General features: G+C 40.7%; 1 protein-coding gene across 1 annotated transcript in view; it reads right to left on the reverse strand.

The window, feature by feature from the left end:
* Positions 1 to 421: 421 nt before the first annotated feature.
* tspan13a (tetraspanin 13a) overlaps positions 422 to 21,663 on the reverse strand; it is a 61,931-nt gene continuing 40,689 nt past the window's right edge. The window contains exons 4-6 of the mRNA XM_068003817.1: positions 12,890 to 13,003; positions 4,045 to 4,152; positions 422 to 1,953 (exon numbers count right to left, since the gene is read on the reverse strand). Coding sequence (XP_067859918.1) covers positions 1,879 to 1,953; positions 4,045 to 4,152; positions 12,890 to 13,003 — 297 coding nt within the window. The 3' untranslated portion in view covers positions 422 to 1,878. The remainder of the gene's footprint in view (positions 1,954 to 4,044; positions 4,153 to 12,889; positions 13,004 to 21,663) is intronic.

Genomic DNA, 21,663 nt, shown 5'->3' on the forward strand with positions numbered 1-21,663 from the left:
CAGTGGGAGGATCAATGGGGAGCTCACTTTTAGACCTACATCAATATACAGGTCATCAGTTATTCTCTAGCAGCAGGACGACAGAAGATATCTAACGGAGCATGATCTCCTTTTGAAGTAGAAAGCCTGACAGAGGTTGAAATGTTTCTTCCTGAGTACTGAATGACCTATGCAGCTTTTAGATGTACATGTATTATCTACCCATCCATTTAAACTATTACATACACTAAATTTCCACTGCTGATTAGTAAAGCAACATTAAAGAAATGTAATTAGCCACATTAAAAAAAAAACAACAAAAAGGTCAAGTGTTCATTATTTTGGTGCAAAAATACCCCAAAAAACCAAACTATAAAAATAAACTGCACCAAAACACCTAAAGAAAACAACAAGAAAAAAAAGAGAACATTCAATTCACCCATCCACATAAGTGAAACTTTAATGGATGGAGTCCACAATTTATCCAGGGTCTCTTAAATTTTACAAATCCCATAAATACAGCAATAACATTCTCCACATTAGCATTTTTCCCATAAGACATTTTAAATCACTTTGTTTCGCTCCAATGTTGTGTAATAAACGATCAATGCTTTGACCTGTACACACAAACATAGAGAGACCAAGCTCTCAAATATACTCGTAATTCTGAATAGTTATGCCATGAGCAAAATTGTACACAATATTAATCTTGCACAATGAGAAATATTTTAAATAACTAAATAAAAAGGAGTTTCACACATCTTATGCAATTTGTTTCCAGATTAGCTACATCTCTAACCAATTTTACTAATGCACTGAAAGCAAAACATAGGTCTTTTTAATCAAAACATCCTTTAAAATCAGCATTAATAGATTAAAGTATTACCACCAAACTTCAGAGGAAAAAAAATCACAAAAGTATATTAAATTTATCAATGATCATTAAGTGCTACAACAGAACTTCACATTAATCACACTAACAGGTGTAAAGGCAGGGTACAAGCATTTCCAAATAAGCTAGGCAAATAGTACAGTGAGAAGTGACCGCTTTATCGAGGAAATTAGCTTTTCATACATGTACGCACACGCAAACACACACAAAATCCTGCAAGTATTTTAGAACTCAAAGATCTTTAAGCAGAGAGAAATGCAATTCTTCAGGCTAGTATTGCTCACAGTGGATCAAGAGATCCATGTCTAAAAACTCCTTAAACTTCTCCATTTCTTTTGTCCAGGACAGAAAACAAATCTGGAAATGTCTCCTGAAAAATCCAAAGTACAGTATGTGAAAATGTTACAATAATGAACTGCTCCACCAAGCTGTTACATAAGAAGAAAGTGTTCCTATTTATTTATATTCTAACTTGTTCAACATTAGCTATGGTTCCCAATCAAACAAAATATCTTTAATCTTAGCTGACAATGCACTTGTGGAAAACTGAAAACCAAAAGCTAGAATTATGTCATTAGACACTGCAATACTCTAAGGGGCTGGGGTGTCAAATAATATTGTAAGTTAATTGCCTCATTTCCTTTGGAGGTAATTTTCAATGTCATCAGCACGGTGCTATTCTAGGAGTGTACAAGCAGACAGTTTTGAAAAACAACTGTCAAAGAAACCTTTTGTGCTGATCAAATGCCTGTGACAAGGATTAGGCTACAGGCAACAGTAATCAACAGTGCGTTCCTTGCAATTTTGAATGCTATTAGGGATCAACCAAGTTCAGTTCTCAGTTTCATTATAACAGAAAGCAACAACTGAAAGAAAACCCTTATCCCAGGTGAAAGACATGTCTTGCAAGCAGGTGGAGTCTTAGATATAGAAAGTCTCAACAAAAAAAAAACAGGAGACTTCAGTAGCGCAGTGTTTCAGTGGTGTGGCATTTCTGAAGTTTTCTCCTACAGGAAAGCACTTGGATTTGCTCGTGGATCTTTCTGGTTCCTGTATCTATGTGTTAACCATACTCCCAGGATCTGAAACAAATAACAACACCTGCAAGTTACAAAAGCAGGGCACGTGCTAGAACAAATTGTTAAATAAAGTTAAAATTAAATTATTCTTTTTAGAACTGAAGTTCTAGTTACAAGAGAAATGTTAAACTTTTTGCTATACAATTACATACATATATACAATCACACGGGGGGCAAATTTAACTTTTGTCAGATGAAAAATGGGTGATAGTGAATCAGTTGCCCATTTTGCACCTCAGCCAATTTTCTTTCCCAGTGGAGGTGTAAAACGGGCAGCCGATCCTCGTTTTTCACCCAGTGATAAAAACTTAAATTAACCCTACGATGTTTAGATAATTTTTACTCTGGACAGAAAAACATTGACTGAATTTGTGTACAAGTTGCACCCATGGGTGTGCACATTTTAAAATATACACCAAGAGTGCCTTTGCATAATGTGCGTATAGGCTCCAGTGCGGCATAATAGCAGCACACCTCACAAAGAGGAAGCAAGATTGAGTCTAGAAGACCTTGTGTAAATTGGCACTCCAGAACTGCAGCAGGCCCAAGAATAACTAACTTTTGCATCTCTTTGTACAGTGCACTTATGCTCTGCATTTTATGGGTTTTAAAAACACACAGAAATATATCTTTTAAGAAATATTAAATTGGTGAAGTAGTGATCAGATCAGTAGCATGTTACATTGCTCGGGTTAGTCAATCCCAAGTTGGTCTAATGTTGGCACATTCTGGTGATTATGGAATGTATGCTGGAGGGATTTCAAACTTTGGATGTTTTGAAAGGTGTGATATATTATGTACATTTATTATACCCTTGGACTGAAACTCTAAGTGGAAGTGGCTGAAGAGTAACCACATTAGAAGGAAAAAAATCCTAGTTCATGTGAGACAGTGGCTGAAGTTATTTCTTTCTTAAATTCATCTAATCATTGAATATAATAAATCCAATACTAATCTTGTTTTTCTGCTATTGCCTCTCAAGCTATATAGCTAAGTGAGCATAGAATAATGCACTTTGTAATATTTATATCAATTGTTTACACAGATATTCCTTAACTACAGTCAATATTTGTACTATATAATTTCAAACAATTTTAAATAAGGAGATTCTCTCTAACTTGGCATTTGAGTTTCGTACATCTGCTGACCGTAGTAAGCTGAAATTTGCTGTGGTGGTTACACTTCAATACACTGAGAAGGGAAAAAAGCATCTTGGATCAAAGGATCCTCAGTGTACAGAGTCTCAATATGGCTCATTCCTGTATAGTGTTGCCAAACATAATCATGGATTAATTAAGTCAAAGAGACTCTTAGAAGTTTTCCCTGTGGTTGTTCCTCTACCGTGGGAAATTAAACGAGCATTAACACAACTGAAAAAATATTCAAACCCTTTCCTTAATGTTTGTATATACATGGAGGAAAATTTTACAATTTAGTGCTTCTGGTGCAGTAGTGGATGAACAATCGGACAGGCTGTGCAGGTGTGTGACTTCCATGGAAGAATTCCCAATATATGCGACTGTCATACAAAGCTCTGTACCATAAGTGATCAATTTAAATTTATCTCATGATGCAACAACTTCTCCGTTACTTAGCATATCTCTGCTCAAAAAAACAAACACTGTGGCCCATAAAAGATGACATCATTAAGGTCCAAGCCACAGCAAATATTACAACTGCTACAATGCAAACTTCCCCTACAGTCAACAGAATAGCAGCAAAACAGAAATGTTGGTAACAACCCATTTCAACAACTGAGCTCATCAAAAAAATTTAAAAAGGGGGCAATAGTAACTTTTTAAATCATTTGCGGAAAGAGTTCATGACATTGCTTATTGTATGTGGTGTACTGGAAGAAGTATTTGATGTTTTTTCTCATACCATACTTAATGGTTTATATCACTTTATGAAATCTTCCTGAATATAGAAACTATATAAAATAGCTTTGTAACAATGGAAATATGAGCTTGGTCATTATTTTGTTAGAAGCGTATTAAAACTGTTTCAATTTTTCAAAACTTGTATGTTAATACCACTGTCCTTGTTGACTGAACTACTTGGTTTTTTTTTAAAGTTATTGAAAGTTTTACTGACCTCAGTGAAGCTGAAGAAAAGACCTATACCACCAACAAACCTCAGTACTTCTCCGGCATAGGTTTTTAGGATCGATCCACATGGCTGACACTTAGTAGCAACACAATGCTGGAACAAGAAAAAAAAACGGCAGAGATTATTTTTCTTTACAATTAACATCTTCAATAGCAAAGTACACATTTTCGTAAAGAACTTTTAGTGAAACTTGAAGGCTGCAACCGTCTAAGGCTTAATAACTCAAAGCAGTCGTGTGCAAATAATAGTGCATAAGGGGTTAATACGATGGATATTTTGCCTGCTTGCTTGCCAACAACTTTCCAAAAGGGGCAATGGTGACTCTTGCAATTATTTGGGAAGAGTTCACAACACTGGAATCATAGAAATTGCTGCACTGGAGATGACCATTTGGCCCATTTTGCCCATGCCAGTGCCAGCTCTCTGTACATACTTATCACAAAGAAAGCATAACAGGATTAATATTATGAGGACCCATGACTCCTACAGGGCCTCACACGTGCAGCTAATGCATATTGAGACATTCTAGGAAATTGAAATCAATGAATATAAAATTATGGGCAGTAGCCTTCGATTTCCAATATGCACTGGCTGCCGGCAAGCACAGCCTTCCAAAATTTATCCTTACATTTGACAAAAAGTCAAATTTGAAGTGGCCAAAATTTCAAACACTCTTGACTTTTTGTGTACATGAAACTTTCCCATTATGCTAACATACATCTACATCATGTATTACCAATAGCTTGTTAGTTCAATTGAATCCATTGGGGGGGCAATTTTAACTCCTACGGATGGTGGGTTGGGGGCGGGTGGGTAGGTAAAAGTTTATAATTCTCAAACCCGACCCCAACCCACCCATTTCCGGTTTTAACGGAGTCAGTCGGGGGGATGGACAATCAACACACTCTCAGGAGGCAGATTGCTCACTAAAATCTTTTAATTTTTATTTTTAATGCATCAAGGCTGGGATTCCCGGGCCCCGGGAATCCTGTCAGGTAAAAGGGGGTGAGAAGGGCCTGTTCCAAGAGGTAGGTGTGTTTATTGCATTGCTTGTGGGCCAGGAGGTGCTGAAGTGCTTCCCCCCAATCAGACCCCCATGAACGACCAAACCCCACCCCCCAACCTATGATGTCGAATTCACGCCAACCGCCCCCCCCCCCCCCCATGATATCCGTATCCCCCCACCCCCGCGATGTCCGATACCCCATTCCGATGTCCCCCTCCAGCCTGTCAATCTGGCTGGCTGTTGGGCAGGAAACCGGTTTAAAAAAATTTTTAAAAGACATCCTGCCCTTAATTTCAGCATTACGTGCAGGAAACCCTTAATTCCAGATTTCCCATCCCAAAATCGCCCCTCCCCCCAAGTAAATACTGGACTCATGTTTTATGTCCACAGACTACTGATGGTTCACAGAATCAAGGGTTTACCCAGTTTTCTGTCAATGAGGGTCATTAAATAACTCAGTAGGATCCAGCAACGGTGCCTCTTTAAAATAAATAAAACTATAAAAGGGAATTATGATAAACCAACATAGTTAGATTTGGTCTTTACTTGTATTGCCTGAACTGATTTTTTTTTAAACTTACAATATATCTGCAATGTTAAATTCAGCTGGTTATCTTAACATTAAGCCAGCAGGGTATGAAACCAGGCTGGCTACCATGGTGATCTGAAGTGTTAATTAGCTTCCCAGAGAGAATGTGCCAATTGAGATATGGCAACATTGGTGTTGTTTGCTTATGCAAGTTTCTGGGATTACGAAGCAATGGAAAGAACACAGGAGACCAGTCAGTTGAAATGGCCAGTTACTAACAAGCATCTTAGGCTATCAACAATGATTATTTTCAATGTTGATAGCTAGCTACTTTGGGCTAATTAAGCAACAAGATATGTTGTTTGCCCACAGTACTAAGGTTAGGCCAAATCTGGAGCCCTTAGAATTGACAGCTTCACAGGCCAAACCTCCATCCACGCAGATTTATGGCAGACAAGAAAGAAGTCACTCTCTTTCAGACAGTATGGGTGAGGACCTTAGCAGGGAATAACAGAATACCCAAGAAAAAAAATACCCAAGAAAAGCTAGCTTTGGAATAGTTTAGCTTGAAATGAGGTCTACATCTAGGGAGTCAGTAAGGTTGTACCTTCATTATTTTTCATACATAGGAAATTGTCTGTTCTCACTGTTAAAACTGTATTCTGTCAGTTCATGAATTTTATGTAAAATAAGCCAGGTTTGCTGGTTTGAAGTAATGCCTCGTCTCGATAAAAGTGCTTTTCTGTCTGCCTTCTGGACAGGGTGCTGTGTGCGCTGTGGAGCAGGAGTTCTATGTTACCATCCTAAAATCACGTTATTGTTTAACTGGATATTGGACAAAAGTACCTTCTAGATCGTTGGGCAAGCGACATCTGTTTATAAGAGTCATCGGGATGCTGAACCCGAGACACTATCTGTCACAAAACCCAAAAATTGTGACAACCAAATTTATGCTGAAGTTTGTAGCAAATTCGCACTGTGGTTTAGCAGAAGTCAGAGACTGTGGCCACCACCGATTTCCAGGCTACCTCCATGTACATTTTCTAACAAAATACAGAATAACCCAATGAATTCTTATAAATATGATCACTATCATTTATAAAACGATTACAAATATAGACATCTCAATTGCAATTCAGGTCAAAGATATCAACTGCCAACGTTTTGCAATTGCTTTTAATGGTCCTTTACCTCTTATCCATATTTCAATGTTGAGTACTTTTATAAATAGTGAAAAATGACCAACATTATTGAGATGCTTTGAATATTTAAAGAGTTAAAAAAAAGTTATTTTTTTTTAAAACACTGCAGCTTTCATATCTGGGCTCGCAAATAAAAATATCAAATCAAATTAGAAGCTGATAATATTTGTTCCATGGGAGCCACATGGAAATGCTCTGGACTGTCATTGGCCAAAGCCAATAGCACTTATGATGTTATTGCAGAATTGAAATAATTAAGTAAAACCGTGGAATTACTGAATAAACAATTTAAATTGACCCAAAATGATTACTCTATCAAAGTACAGAAATACGTAAATTGCCCATCTTCATTTGTCTAAGGTTTTTAAAATCAGTATTAATGAGAGAAACTATTCCGGAGAGTTATTGAGCCAGACCCTAGGGAGGCAACAGTATGTTACTTAAAATTCTTCAGCAAATCTGTAATTTCAATTTTGTTAATTCAGCTCCATCATGCTGCTGAATTCACTCACTTCACCAACCCAATTTCCTCAATTAGGTTATTAGTGTTCATTGATCAAACAAAATAATCAATAATAAGCAGACGGTAAAGACGTTGAATTGCTGTAGTCAGTCACATGAAATTCACAGTTTAATTCAGATTTCACCTGGAAATTCATATTTGTTACAGAACAGTGGTTTAAGAAAATATTGCAAAATAAATTATGTGAACTTGTTACTATGATTGTAGTTCAAAAGTAAAATCCTAGCTCCTTAATAGATTCGGAATAACCTAAATGTGTAGGGCATTGTAAATACGGCCATGAAAGAATGAACAAACCTGGATTTATATAGTACCTCATCATCAATGGGGGCATCACAAAGCACTTACAACCAACAGATTATTTCTGAACTGCAGTCAAATACAGAAGGTAAGAAGGACATCAGGAACTCCCTACTCCACTTCAGATAGTGCCACAGGATCTTTTACTTACAGCTGAAGAGGTAGATGGGACGTCAGTTTATCTGAAAGATGGCACCTGACACGGTAGCACTCCCTCACTGAAGTGTCAGACTATATTATGTACTCAAGTCTATAATGGGGCATAACCTTGGATCTTGAGTTAATAGTGAGAGTGCTTCCACTGAGCCAAGATTTCCTCTGTTCACTATTTCTAGTGAAACTGTAAACACCTTCTGAATTTATGATTTTGAATTTAAAATTCTGAATTGATGATTTTGCATGAAACTGACATCAACACAATTTAAAAAGTGTGTTAACATAACAACTTTAGCAATCATGCGAAGCAATTTCCTCCAAGGAATCATAGAAAGGTTACAGCACGGAAGGAGGCCATTCAGCCCATCGAGTCCACGTCGGCTCTATGCAAGAGCAATCCAGCTAGTCCCATTCCCCCACCCTTTCCCCGTAGCCCTGCATTTTTTTTTTCTTTCAAGTACTTATTCAGTGCCCCTTTGAAGGCCATGATTGAATCTGCTTCCACCACCCCCTCGGACAGTGCATTCCAGATCCTAACCACTCGCAGTGTAAAAAAAGCTTTTCCTCATGCCACCTTTGGTTCTTTTGCCAATCACCTTAAATCTATGTCCTCTGGTCCTTGACCCTTCCGCTAATGGGAACAGTGTCTCTCTATCTACTCTGTCTAGACCCTTCATGATTTTGAATACCTCTATCAAATTTCCTCGCAACTGTCTCAGTTCCAAGGAGAACAACCCCAGCTTCTCCAGTCTATCCACGTAACTGAAGTCCCTCATCCCTGGAATCATTCTAGTAAATCTCTTCTGCACCCTCTCCAAGGCCTTCACATCTTTCCTAAAGTGTGGTGCCCATAACTGGACACAATACTCCAGTTGTGGCTGAACCAGTGTTTTATAAAGGTTCATCATGACTTCCATACTTTTGTACTCTATGCCTCTATTTATAAAGCCCAGGATCCCATATGCTCTTTTAACCATCTTCTCAATCTGCCCTGCCACCTTCAACGATTTATGCACATATACCCCCGGATCTCTCTGTTCCTGTACCTCTTTTAGAGTTGTGTCCTCTAATTTATATTGCTTCTCCTCGTTCTTCCTACCGAAATATATCGCTTCGCATTTTTCTGCATTAAATTTCATCTGCCACGTGTCTGCCGATGCCACCAGCCTGTCTATATCCTCTTGAAGTCTATCACTATCCTCCTCACTGTTTACTGCTCTTCCAAGGTCTGTGTCATCTGCAAATTTTGAAATTGTGCCCTGTACACCCAAGTCCAAGTCCAAGTCCAAGTCATTAATAAATATCAAGAAAAGCAGTGGTCCCAGCGCTGACCCCTGGGAACATCACTGTACACCTCCCTCCAGTCCGAAAAACAACCATTCACCAATACTCTCTGTTTCCTGTTCCTTAGCCAATTCTGTATCCATGTTGCTACTGCCCCCTTTATTCCATGGGCCGCAATCTTGATGATAAACCTACCATGTGGCACTTTATCAAACGCTTTTTGAAAGTCCATATACACCACATCAATTGCATTGCCCTCATCTACTCTCTCTGTTACCTCATCAAAAAAGTTTCAAGTGAGTTAAACACGATTTTCCTTTAACAAATCCGTGCTGGCTTTTTCTAATTAATCCACCCTCTTCCAAGTGACTGTTAATTCCGTCCTGGATTATCGTTTCTAAAAGTTTCCTCACTACTGAGGTTAAACTGACTGGCCTGTAGTTGCTGGGTTTATCCTCACACCTTTTTTTGAACAAGGGTGTAACACTTGCAATTCTCCAGTCCTCTGGCACTATCCCCGTATCTATGGATGTTTGGAAGTTTACGGCCAGTACCTCTGCAATTTCCACCCTTACTTCCCTCAGCAACCTAGGATGCATCCCATCCGGACTGGGTGACTTATCTACTTTAAGTACATCTAGTCTTTCAAGTACCTCGTCTTTAGAGGGACTTGAAAAGGTAAAGTCCCACTCTACTCCATCCGGAATCATATCAGGCCCGAACTCTAGATTTATACTATAACTTTAGTACTGGTGCAAAACAAAATTGATTTGGACTGATGCTGCAGCTGGAGTGTGAATGAAGCCCTAGGTGCTGTTACATACAGGGAACAAATTAATTATTTCTCCTGAAATTCCAGCACACATGCATCCAGCTACTCACTTAATACCAGCCAGGTAACAGAATCAGAAAGCATTTTAAGTGAAAAGAATGCAATTCCTGATTACTAAAAACAAAACTGTAAGGATTTGCGCAGAAGGTTTTGTGAGGTTCGAGAACATCAGAGCCATATTTGCTTGATGACAAAGCAGAGAGTGTACCATGAAGTGAACTGGTAAGGAAGTGAGGTGGGAAGTAAGTGAAAACAGTACTACCATAGCAAGAATTTAGGAGCACAGGAGGAGGGAGGAGCTGAAATTTAAGTAGATGAGAATATAAACTTAATTATAACTTAACTAACATTTATAGTAAGAATGGTAGCACAGGAAGGGTCAGCGATGTACGGTTCCTGCATTATGTTTGGAGTAGCAGATACTAACTTGAACAAACACATCTGTGAGAAGTGTCTCCAACTGACATTACTTGAGCTCAAGATCTCAGAACATGAGGGAGGTTTGTGGAGGTTTTAAAGCTAGCAGTAGTAGAGGAAGGAGGAGTGACTATCTACAAGTTAGGGAAAGTAAGGAGGGACATTCTAAAGTACGATGGCCTAGAGCAAATTACCCCCTCCAAAATGTTTGAAACACTGGATTCCTGTGGAGAAGATGAGGACTCTGGGCAGGACCATCAAATGAATTACAATGGCATCAAAAAACTTGAGATGGTTCAAGGGGAAAGATTAGCAATTCAGTTAGGAATGCAGTAGCAGTAATAGACTCAATAGAGAGGTGGACACTATCTTTTGCAGTCTGGATCAATAGTCCCAGATGCTTTGTTGCTTCCTAAGTGCTCGAGTAAGGGACGTTTCGGAAAGACTGAAACAAATTATGGAAAGGGAGAGAGAGCAGCCACCACCGTGGTCCATGTGCGGGTCAACAATATTGGAAACAAAATGCTTGAAAGTCCTGCAAAAGGAGTGTAGGAGATTAGGAAGTAGATTTAGGAGCAGAACTTCAAGAGTGGTAATCTGTGGATTAAAACACCAGCCAATGGCTATAACAGGGAACGTTAGGTAGATTCGGACGGTTGACGTGTGGGCTAAAGGGGTAGTGTCAGGAAGAGGATTTCCATCTTATGGGGCATTGCCACCAGTTCTGAGGAAGATGGCAGCTAGTCTACAAGGATGGGCTTGTATTAGCTTCCTTCCTGTTCAGGAAGGAAGCTAATAAACTTACAAAACAAATAAAAAGGGAAGTGAAGAGTCATTTATACTAAGAAGAAAGGGTACAGGCGAAATAAAAGTAATCAGAAAGTGCAAGTCAGAGAAGATAGGAATAGATGAGGTAAATATGCAAATAAAGAATTTAGCGAAAAGCATGCAGAAGAAATAAAAGGGAGTAGAGAAGGAAAATCAAACCTCCAGATATAAGCCAGGAAAAGATTAAGGTGTTAGCTTGCACAAAGAAATCAAGGGAAAAGGAATAGCTTTAAATACGAACAAAAAAAAATTCATGTTAAAATGCTCAAAGTGTGGGAAATGAAATTGGGGAATTAGAAGCAATTATGCCACAAGATATATAATTAATAGCACCAACAGAAACTGGTCTGGAGTAGAAAATAAATATTAAGTTATATTATTTTTAGGACAGACTTAATATGCAAGAAAGGAGCAGTGGCAATATTGGTAAAGGAGGGAATACATGTTGTAGAGATGACTGATGTACACAAAAGGGAGGTTCAGAGAGTAAAGATAAACAAAGGGATTGTGGGTCATAAAATGGATCACATAATTGTGGAAGGGAAATGGAGGAGAAAATCTGTAGACAGATCGGGAGTAGGAATAACAAAATTATTGTTGTAGGAGATTTTAATTACCCACACATTAATTCATCCCTGTCCCAATCAAACACAGAAAAAGAAATGGAAGTCCTAAAGTGTGTGCAGGACTCCTTCCTTAACCAGTAAGTTTCTATGCCTACGAGGGGAAAGGCATTGTTTGATCTAGTTATAAGGAATGAGATAAATCGGGTAGATGAGTTAAATATGGGTAAGCACCTCAGGAGTAGTGACCACAATATGATAAGTTCTAAATTCCAAATGTACAGGCAAAAAGATAGTACAAAGATGAGAAGTGAGCTAGCTGAGGTGAGGTAGAAAAAGAAATTGTCACACAGATCTGTAAATCAACAATGGGATATTTTTAAAAAGGAGATTGCAAAATTGCAGATAAATACATACCAAATGAGATTACCAAAATTACAGTTACACTACAGGTACTGGTCTCAGGCTGACATCTATGGATTTCTATGAGCCTTGATTCTACTGACACACTTGATTGACCCCACTAAAGTCAGCAAAATAGGAGTTCTGTGAATGCGTGTTTGAACACACAAGTGCAGAGTTTTGCTCCCTGACTGGTAAGTTTTTTATATTGTAGAGTATGGGTACAAGCACCTGCTTTCTCCAAACATTAAAAAATAAGCTTATAAAGTGCATTTTTAAAATGCAGATTCCCACTGGGCTGGAACTATATTTGCAGCCAGTGTGAAATGGTAAGAAAAAATCTTGGAGGGGTGTCACAACATGGGGCTTTAGTGCTCTTGGTATATATTTATTCTGCAAATCTCCTTTTTAAAAATATCCCATTGTTGATTTACAGATCTGTGAGACAATTTCTTTTTCTACCTCACCTCAGCTAGCTCACTTCTCATCTTTGTACTATCTTTTTGCCTGTACATTTGGAATTTAGAACTTATCATATTGTGGTCACTACTCCTGAGGTGCTTACCCATATTTAACTCAGAGACCCGACTCTGAGTTATGCTGCCATTGATGCTCAGCTGGAACTGCTTCAGATTGGCCGAAGAGTTTGCAGTTTTGTACTGAATTAGTCTAGATTGAAACTGCCAGAAATGAATTTCCTGGATTCAAACACTTTTCTTCAAAAGGAAAGGACAGTTAATAAGATTGTCATCATACTTCCATGATCTAATATTCATTTGTGCACTTACAGCTTTGCAGGTTTCATTTAGGCCCACTTCATTAAATCCACAGCAGTTTAAATATCCCTCCACATCCCCTCTGGTTTCCACAGATTTGTTCCATCCCACTTCCAGAAAATGGTCCTAAAGGAAAACAGTAATGTTATTTTGCATTTCAATGCAGCAATTGGTAAAGAAAAAAGTTTACATTTATATAGTGCTTTATTAATCTTTCAGGACATTCCAAAGAACTTCACAGATTATGATAAAAACAGGCAGACAGTGCCTTAATTTAATGTCTCATCCAAAACCTCCTAAAATGTCAGCTTGTTCCTATCCCTACGTTATGCAGTGAAACATTCTGCTCATAAACAGAGAATAGGGATAAGACAATATGAGAGAGTCCAAAGTTAAAATCTGAGGTTCTGTGGTGGGATAAAGTTGACTTGTAGATAGGGAAGAGTTAGCTTGGACCAATGTCCAGGTTTGCAGTCAGTTGTGGAGAAGAAAATAATTGAGGGCAGAGTATCAGTGGGCGCACTGCTGGCGGTTATCCAGTGGAAAACAGAGGGCCAAGCATGAGAGCAGAGACAATCCAAACGTCCAGCGGAGGTGCGTACTGGCTTCAGGTGTTAGCAGTGTGCAGCAGCGGATCTGTTATAGCAGAAGAGGAGCGAGGAGCGGTGGGAATGAATCCTAAAGGACCAAAAGCAATAAAGTCCAGGAAGCCAGTGAAGGGTGAAAGGTAAATCCATGGGATCAGTATAGATGAGGGAGCTGGTCCAAGGAACAGCTGTAGGGAGCATAGGAACACACCAGATCAGAAGCAGCAGTAGGAGCTTGAAAAACTGGTCCAACTCAGTCTAGCAAAGGGTGGTTGAGGGGTGCTGAAGGATGAGTGAAGTCAGCAGCCATGGGAAGCAAGCGGAAAGCAGAAGTCAGAGATCAATAAGGAAGCAGAACCAAGAGTAGGATAACAACTAGCAGAAACAGATCAGAGCTATCTCAGCGTACAGTGAAAAATTCCCAGTGGTGGATCAGAAAACAGAGTCTGCAGAAACAAATCAGGTACTAGAATAGAGGCAATCCAGCTGAGAATACAGGATTACAGAAAGCAGCTGCGAAGGTTGAGGTCACTGTAATGCCTAGAAGCCAATAGAGAAATGGATTTCAGCCTAGAAACAGGTATCTGTCCAAGACCCAACACAGCAGCAGAGTAAAGCTGAGAAGCCGGCAGTGAACTGAAATACACTCCTGAAAGATGAGGCTTGAGGTGGTGTAGATTGCAGGAGGTGCCAAGCAGGCTGGGGCCAGCAAATGACAGGCAGCAGGCCTTTGTTCAATGCTGGGCCACCATGGCAGTTTGGGAGAGGAGCAGAAAAGTCAACAAGCTAGGAATGGCAAGTAGAAGGCAGCAGGCCCTGGCCTAATTATGGGGCCACAGCTTCATTAGGGAGGGGTGGGTGTGGAGGTGGGTAAGGGGCCAAATAAAAGGCAGTGAGGGAAATTACAACAATTTTTTTTTTAAATTGGGGGGGGGGGGGGGGGGAGGGGAATTAAAAAATTGAAGGTCTGCTTAAATGGTAAAATGCATGCAAAAAGAAAATAAATGGTGCAGACATGGCTACTTTGCATCACAGTGCCACCAGTGGTGGGAGGCTTGCATCTGCACTGTGGCAGGCATCTGTTAACGTAAGAATTTCCATTATAGATAGTTTCATAGTAATTTTACATTGTAAACGTTGACCAAAAGCATTCCTCAAAAATTCGGATAACGAGGAAGGAAAGTTTGTGGACAGGGAGTGCATGCCACGTGCAAGACTTTTAAAATACATATAAATAAATAAATATTAGCTGTCCGATGGGACTAAAATATTTTCTACAATCCATTGGAACCAAATACATTAAAGGAGAACATAGGAACATAGAGACAAGAGTAGGCCATGCAGCCACTCGAGCCTGTTCTGCCATTCAATGAGATCATCGTGGGAGGCCCGAGGAGCAGCGACATAAAAAGTGGCAACAGACAAGAAAAAACAATCAAAAAGTGACGTCACAATACAAGGCGGAGCAGCAGGGGTAAGTCAGTGTAAGTAGTTTATTGGTTAGTGTTTTTAGTGGTAGCTAAACAGTTAAATTGCCTTGAAGCTAGAAAACAGTTTAAATAACTGTTAGATAACATGGCAGGACTGCTGGGGCCCGTCACTCGCACATCCTGTGCCACTGAACACTTTGTGTGTCTTGAAAAACCACATATGCATGAAGTGCCACAAACTGCAAGAACTCAGAGTTTCTGAATTTGAGGGGTGGCCGGCGTCACTACAGCGCATACAGGAAGCTGAGAATTTCGTGGATTGCAGGAGGTGGTCATCCCGCAGCTACAGAGAATTCAGGAGGAGTGGGAATGGTAACTACCAGATAGACTAGGAGGAACAGGCAGGCAGTGCAGGAGTCCCCTGGGAGTGTGGCACTCACAAACACGGTATTTAGTGTTGAGTACCAGTGAGGGTGTTGATATCTCGAGGGAGTGCAGTCAGGAGCAAATCCACAGCACCGTGGGAGATTCGGTTGCACAGGGGGGCACAAGAAAGTGTAGAGAGGCAGTTGTTATAGGGGATTCGATAGTCAAGGGGATAGGCAAGCATTTCTGCAACCACAGACATGAGTCCCGAATGGTGTGTTGCCTCCCTGGTACCAGGGTTAAAGATATCACTGAACGGGTGCAGGACATTCTGCGAGGGGAAGGGCCAGAGGTTGTGGTTCATGTTGGAACCAATGACATAGGTTGGAACAGGGTTGAGATCCTACAGGCAGCGTTTCAGGAGCTAGGAAAAAGATTAAAGAACAGGACCTCGAAGGTGGCAACCTCTGGATTACTCCCTGTGTCACGTGCTAGTGAGTACAGAAACAGGAAGACAGTGCAGGTGAATGTGTGGCTGGAGAAATGGTGCAGGAGGGAGGGCTTCAGATTCCTGGGGCATTGGGACCAATTCTGGGGAAGGAGGGATCTGTACAATCCGGATGGTTTGCACCTGAACAGCACTGGGGCCAATGTCCTTGCAGGGAGGTTAACTAGTGCTGTGGGGGAGGGTTTAAACTAATTTGGCAGGGGGAGGGGAACCAAGAAGTAGCAACAGAGAGGAGAGACAAGGTGCATAGAAAACTAGCAGGGACAAATAGCAACAGAAGAAAGAACAGTGTAGAAAAAGCAGGAGTGAGATGGAGCAAAAAGCATGGTGTTATTTACAAATAAAGTTGATGAGTTGCAGGCACAAGTTGCCACATGGGGCTATGATATAGTAGTTATAACGGAGACCTAGCGTAACCATGGGCCGGAATGGGAACAAAACATTCCTGGCTACAGTGTATTCAGGAGGGATAGGGAAGGAAAAAAGACAGGCCGGAGGGGTGGTGGCAGTATTGATCAAGGATAATATTACAGCTCTACAGAGGGAAGATATACCAGAGGGTTCAAAAACTGAAACTATTTGTAAACAATTTTACAACACCAAGTTATAGTCCAGCAATTTTATTTTATTGCTGGACTATAACTTGGTGTTGTAAAATTGTTTACAATTGTCAACCCCAGTCCATCACCGGCATCTCCACATCATGAAACTATTTGGTTAGAGTTAAGGAACAGAAAAGGAGCTGTTACATTACTGGGTGTTTAATACAGACACCAAAATTGTGAGAAAGAGATAGAGAAGCAAATCTGTGAGCAAATTTAAGAGAAATGTAAAAATAACAGTAGGGGACCTGAATGACCCTAATATAGACAGGGGAAAAAACAGTTTAAAAGGACAAGAAGGGTGAAGAATTCCTAAAATGTGTACAGGAGAACTTTCTTAATCAGGTTGTTTCTAGCCCAACAAGGAAGGAAGCAGCGCTGGATCGAGTTCTGGGGGATGAAGTAGGGCAAATGCAGTGTGTTTCAGTGGGAGAACATCTGGGTAATAGTGATCATAATATAATTAGGTTTAAAGTAGTTATGGAAAGGGACAAAGAAAAATTAACAGTGAAAATACCCAACTGGAAGAGAGCCAATTTCAGTGATTTGAGAAGGGATCTAGCACAGGTGGACTGGAAACAAAGATCGGCCAAGAAAACACTAAATGAGCAATAGCAGGCCTTCAAGGCGGAAGTAGTTCTGGTACAAACCAAGCATATTCCCATAAGGAGGAAAGTTAGGGCATCCAAAGCTAGAGCTCCCTGGATGACAAAGGAAGTAGAGGTTAAAATAAAACAGAAAATGGAGGTTTATGTTAAATATCAGGTACAGAATACAGAAGAAAACCAGGCAGAAGTCAGACAGTGCAGGGGAAAATTGAAAAAGATATAAGAAGGGCAAAGAGAGAGTATGATAAAATATTAGCAGGTATCATAAAAGGAACCCAAAAATCTTTCATCGATGTATAAAAAGTAAAAGGATAGTTAAATGAATGGTGGGGGCGATTAGGGACAAAGAAGGAAATCTTCTTGTGGAGGCAGAGGTCATGGCTAAGGTACTGAATGAGTACTTAGCATCTGTCTTCACAAAAGAGGATGAAGTTAATGTCACAGTAGAGGAGGAGGGGGTAGAGATATTGGATAGAAAGGAGGTGCTAAATAGTTTGGCATCAAAGTTAACAAGTCACCCGTTCCAGATGGGATGCATCCTAGGTTACTGAGGGAAGCAAGAGTGGAGATAGCAGAAGCTCTGACCATAATCTTTGAATCTTCCTTGGATATGGGAGTGGTGCCAAAGGACTGGAGGTTGCAAATGTTACACCCCTATTCAAAAAACAGGAGAGGGATAAACCTGGTAACTACAGGCCATCAGTGGTGGGAAAACTTCGAGAGCATTGTCAAGGACAATATTAATTCTCACTTGGAGAAGCATGGGTTAATAAGGGACAGCCAGTACGAATGTCAGACGAAGAGTCATTGACCTGAAACGTTAACTCTGTTTCTTTCTCCACAGATGCTGCCTGACTTGCTGAGTATTTCCAGCCTATTCTGTTTTTATTTCAGATTTCCAGCATCTGCAGTATTTTGCTCTTGATTTAGCTCTTTCAAAGAGTTGGCAAAGGCATGATGGGCCGAATGGCCTCCTTCTATGAACATGGTTGATCTGTATCTTAATTCCATCCACCTGCTTTGGCTCCATATCCCTGAATACCCTTGGCCAGCAAAATTCTTATTGATCTCAGATTTAAAATTATTAATTGAACTAGCATCTACTGATTTTTGTGGGAGTGTCCACACTTCTACCACCCTTTGTGTGAAGAAGTGTTTCCTAACTTCTCTCCTGAATGGCCTGGCTCTGATTTTAAGGTTATGTCCTCTTGTCCTAGACTCCCCCAGGAGGCAGAAAAGAGTTTCTCTCTATCTACCCTATCAATTCCTTTCAAAATCCTAATAACCTCAATCTATATTCCAAGGAATATAAGTCTAGTTTATTTAATCTCTCTTCATAATTTAACCCTTGAAGCCCTAGTAACATTCTGCTGAATCTGCACTACACTCCTTTCAAGGTCAATATACCCTTTCTAAGGTGCTGTGCCCAGAAACGTACACAGTTCTCCAGGTGTGGTCTAACCAGGGCTTTGTAAAGCTGTATCAAAACTTCCTCCTCTTTATAATCTAGCCCTCTAGATACAAAGGCTAACATTCCATTAGCCTTTTTGATGATTTTTTGTTCCTGATCACTACATTTTAGTGATCTGTGTAAATGGACCCCTAAATCTCTTTGGACACCCTCTGTTCTTAGCTTTTCACCATTTAAAAACTTCTCGGAACTATCCTTTTTTGGTCCAAAATGTATGACCACGCACTTACCTGCGTTGAAGGGTTAATTTTGTGTTGATCAAGATGAAGGATGCTCCCATTGGAGAATGGATCACTTTCCCATTTCCAATCCCCAGTTTTAGCATTAACACTCTCAAATCAGTTACAGCACGGCCAACAGTAAAGCTCCCTCTACTGCGGCATTGTGACATTTCCATTTCCAACCCCAGCCATCCGTGTGGCCTCTGAATGAGACTGGAAATGTAGTGTCCAATTAGGGACAGTTTTGTATTGTGGGCACTTGCCTACCCAGGAGTAAGTAGAGACTGTTCCAACTCATTTCACACAGCAGAGAAAATCGGCATCCATCAGTCAATGTTGGATTTGAATAATTGAAGAGGTGAAAGGACAGCAAATGTAATTTCACCTAGTTGTTTGGAGATAGAAACTGCAAAAATAAGTATCACTAATGGTAGGTGCTTATTTTTTGACCAATCCCAGGCATTTAGATTTTTTATAAATTCAGAAATACAGGCATGAAACACTGGGTTAATTCATCAAGCAAAAATAGAGCAGATGTGAGACTTCATTCTTTCTCTAGAATCTCTCTGGTGACTAACAAATGACACACAATTAATGGAACCACATTGGCCACAAGTACACTACTCTCAGGGAATTCCCTTGGCTTACTTTGTCTGTGTGTATCCCATCCAGACAACCTGATAAGAGGCAAATATGGTTCCACAGGACAACCTAGTAAATGTAACTTTTAAAAAATAACTGATATATAAAATTTATGGCTGATCTGTAGGTTTTCCCTTTCCACACAAGGACTCACTCCACAGTTCAAAGGTTAACTGTCTCTGCCAACACCATGCCAGTCTATTACTGCAATCAAGATACAAGCAAGGAAATCTACCATGCGTGCTTTGGTTTCAGAAAGCTGCATCATCAGGCCTACATCGAGACGTTAGCATTTGATTTACAATTTCAGAAAATTTAGCTAATTCTAGATTTCATTAAACTGATTAATTCAGCATTTCATTCTTCTGCAAAACTCGACAAAATAATCTAAGTAAAAATTATTTTGGTTTGGATTTCCTTTGGCATAACCCCAAAGCATAACAAGAGACAGTGTCTCCAATATTAACACAAAGGCAGGTTCCGATTGGGGGACTGCATGTGCGAAACCCGGAACAAAATGCAGCCAGTCAGAATATCCGATTTTAATTTGATTGCCTAATTAAATTTTTCCTCCCGGCTTTCGCGTCTCCAAGCTGCAACAGTGGGTGTGATGCATGCCCGTATGATGCGATTTCAAATCGACTATTTAAAGGGCCAATGCAAAAATAGAATTTGGAGCAGTTAGGTGGTTTAGGAACGAGACGGTGAGATTTAGTGAACATGGATTCAGGATGAGCAAGGCCAGCAACCAGATTTAACGATGCTTCCCTTGACTTACTGCTGGGTGCAGTCAGGAGCAGGAGGGAGATAATCTTCCCCAGTAATGGCAGGAAGAAACCTGCTGCTCTCACCAAGAAGGTTGGAGGTGGCTGAGGAGGTGAGCAGCAGGAGCATTGTGTCCCGGTCTTGGATGTCGTGCAGGAAGTCAGGAAAAGTGAGTACAGTTGCTGATTCACCTATATCCTGTGGTGTACAACAACCCCCTCTCACTCTGTTTTGACAAGCGTTCTCCATCACATCACTCCTCACACCTACTTATGTTTCAACAGCAGTCAGCCTTCATTTTCTATGCACTTCCTCACTTCCCCATTGATCCATCTACCACTGCCACTCACCCCAATCCTTATGTAATGTGATGCATCTGTCTGATAATTACCCTCACCGAATGCACTGCATCCATCGGGTGAATAAGTGACCTTCAGGTCTGTTTTTTGTCCCTTGTGGAAAAGAGCATAAAATACAAGGGAGAGGGAGAACTGGAGGAGGCCCACTACAAATTGTGCAGCTGACAGAGGGAGGATGGCATAAAGAAAAGCAGCACATCTGCATCCCTGTCAATCGGAAATGGAGAGATTGGGAACTCGCAGTTGCCTGGTGACAGAATTAAAAATATCTCTAAAACACATGCTGACTTTATTTCATCAATGACTGTACTATGAGAAGTCTGGGTATGCTGATTGGCAAGATTGTTACTTTGCCATGACTAATTCACATCCGTTTCCTGTGTCTTCCAGGGCCTTCATGCATAGAGCAACAGTCTGCGGACATGCCTGATGACGAATGCTCAGAGGACCTCATTCCTTCTGACGGTGCACCGTCACAGGATGTACAGTCATGCACCAGCGCAAATGCGTGCACTTCGGTGGGTCCAGTCAAACAGATAGTTGGGTTTTCACTTGGTGATTCACAAGTCACAAGTGAGCACGAACAGACAGCTGTGGAGAATCCGCCTCGGAGGGTGTAGTCCTCTCCAAGCTCTACTCAGCTGGACACAGATGCTGAACCCTGGGACCATCACTGAGAATGAGAATGATTGAGGTACAGCAGTAATTATGCGAGGTACTGGCAGATTTGCCAAGCACACACTCCACAATAGCGGAGAGGATGGAGGAGTCCAGCTCCAATAGTAGTGGACTGGTGTCGCAGATAATTGCGAGAATGTGTGCCAAGGAGCAGCTGTCTCTGTGGAGCTTCAAGCACAGCTCTCAAATGAGTCTATGCAGGCCATGCAGGAGATGTCTGCCACCTGAAACATAGGAACAGGAGTAGGTCATTTAGCTGCTCAAGCCTGTTCCGCCATTCAGTGAGATCATGGCTGATCGGTGACCTAACTCCATATACCTGCCTTAGCCCCATATCCCTTAATACCTAAAATAAACAGAATGACAGATACCTTACAACGAGTCACTGATCTGCACCTAGCTGCTCCCCAGCAGAGTGACAGGAGTGATGTGGCGCTCACCCAGGAGGGGGATGATGGTGAAACGGAACATGGAAGTGGAAACTCCACTCAAAGCATTCACACTTCTCACCTGTTTACCCCCGTCCCCCCACCCCACCCCACCTCCAGC

The sequence above is a fragment of the Heptranchias perlo genome, chromosome 2, assembly GCF_035084215.1.
Source record: "Heptranchias perlo isolate sHepPer1 chromosome 2, sHepPer1.hap1, whole genome shotgun sequence".
Taxonomy (NCBI): Eukaryota; Metazoa; Chordata; class Chondrichthyes; order Hexanchiformes; family Hexanchidae; genus Heptranchias; species Heptranchias perlo.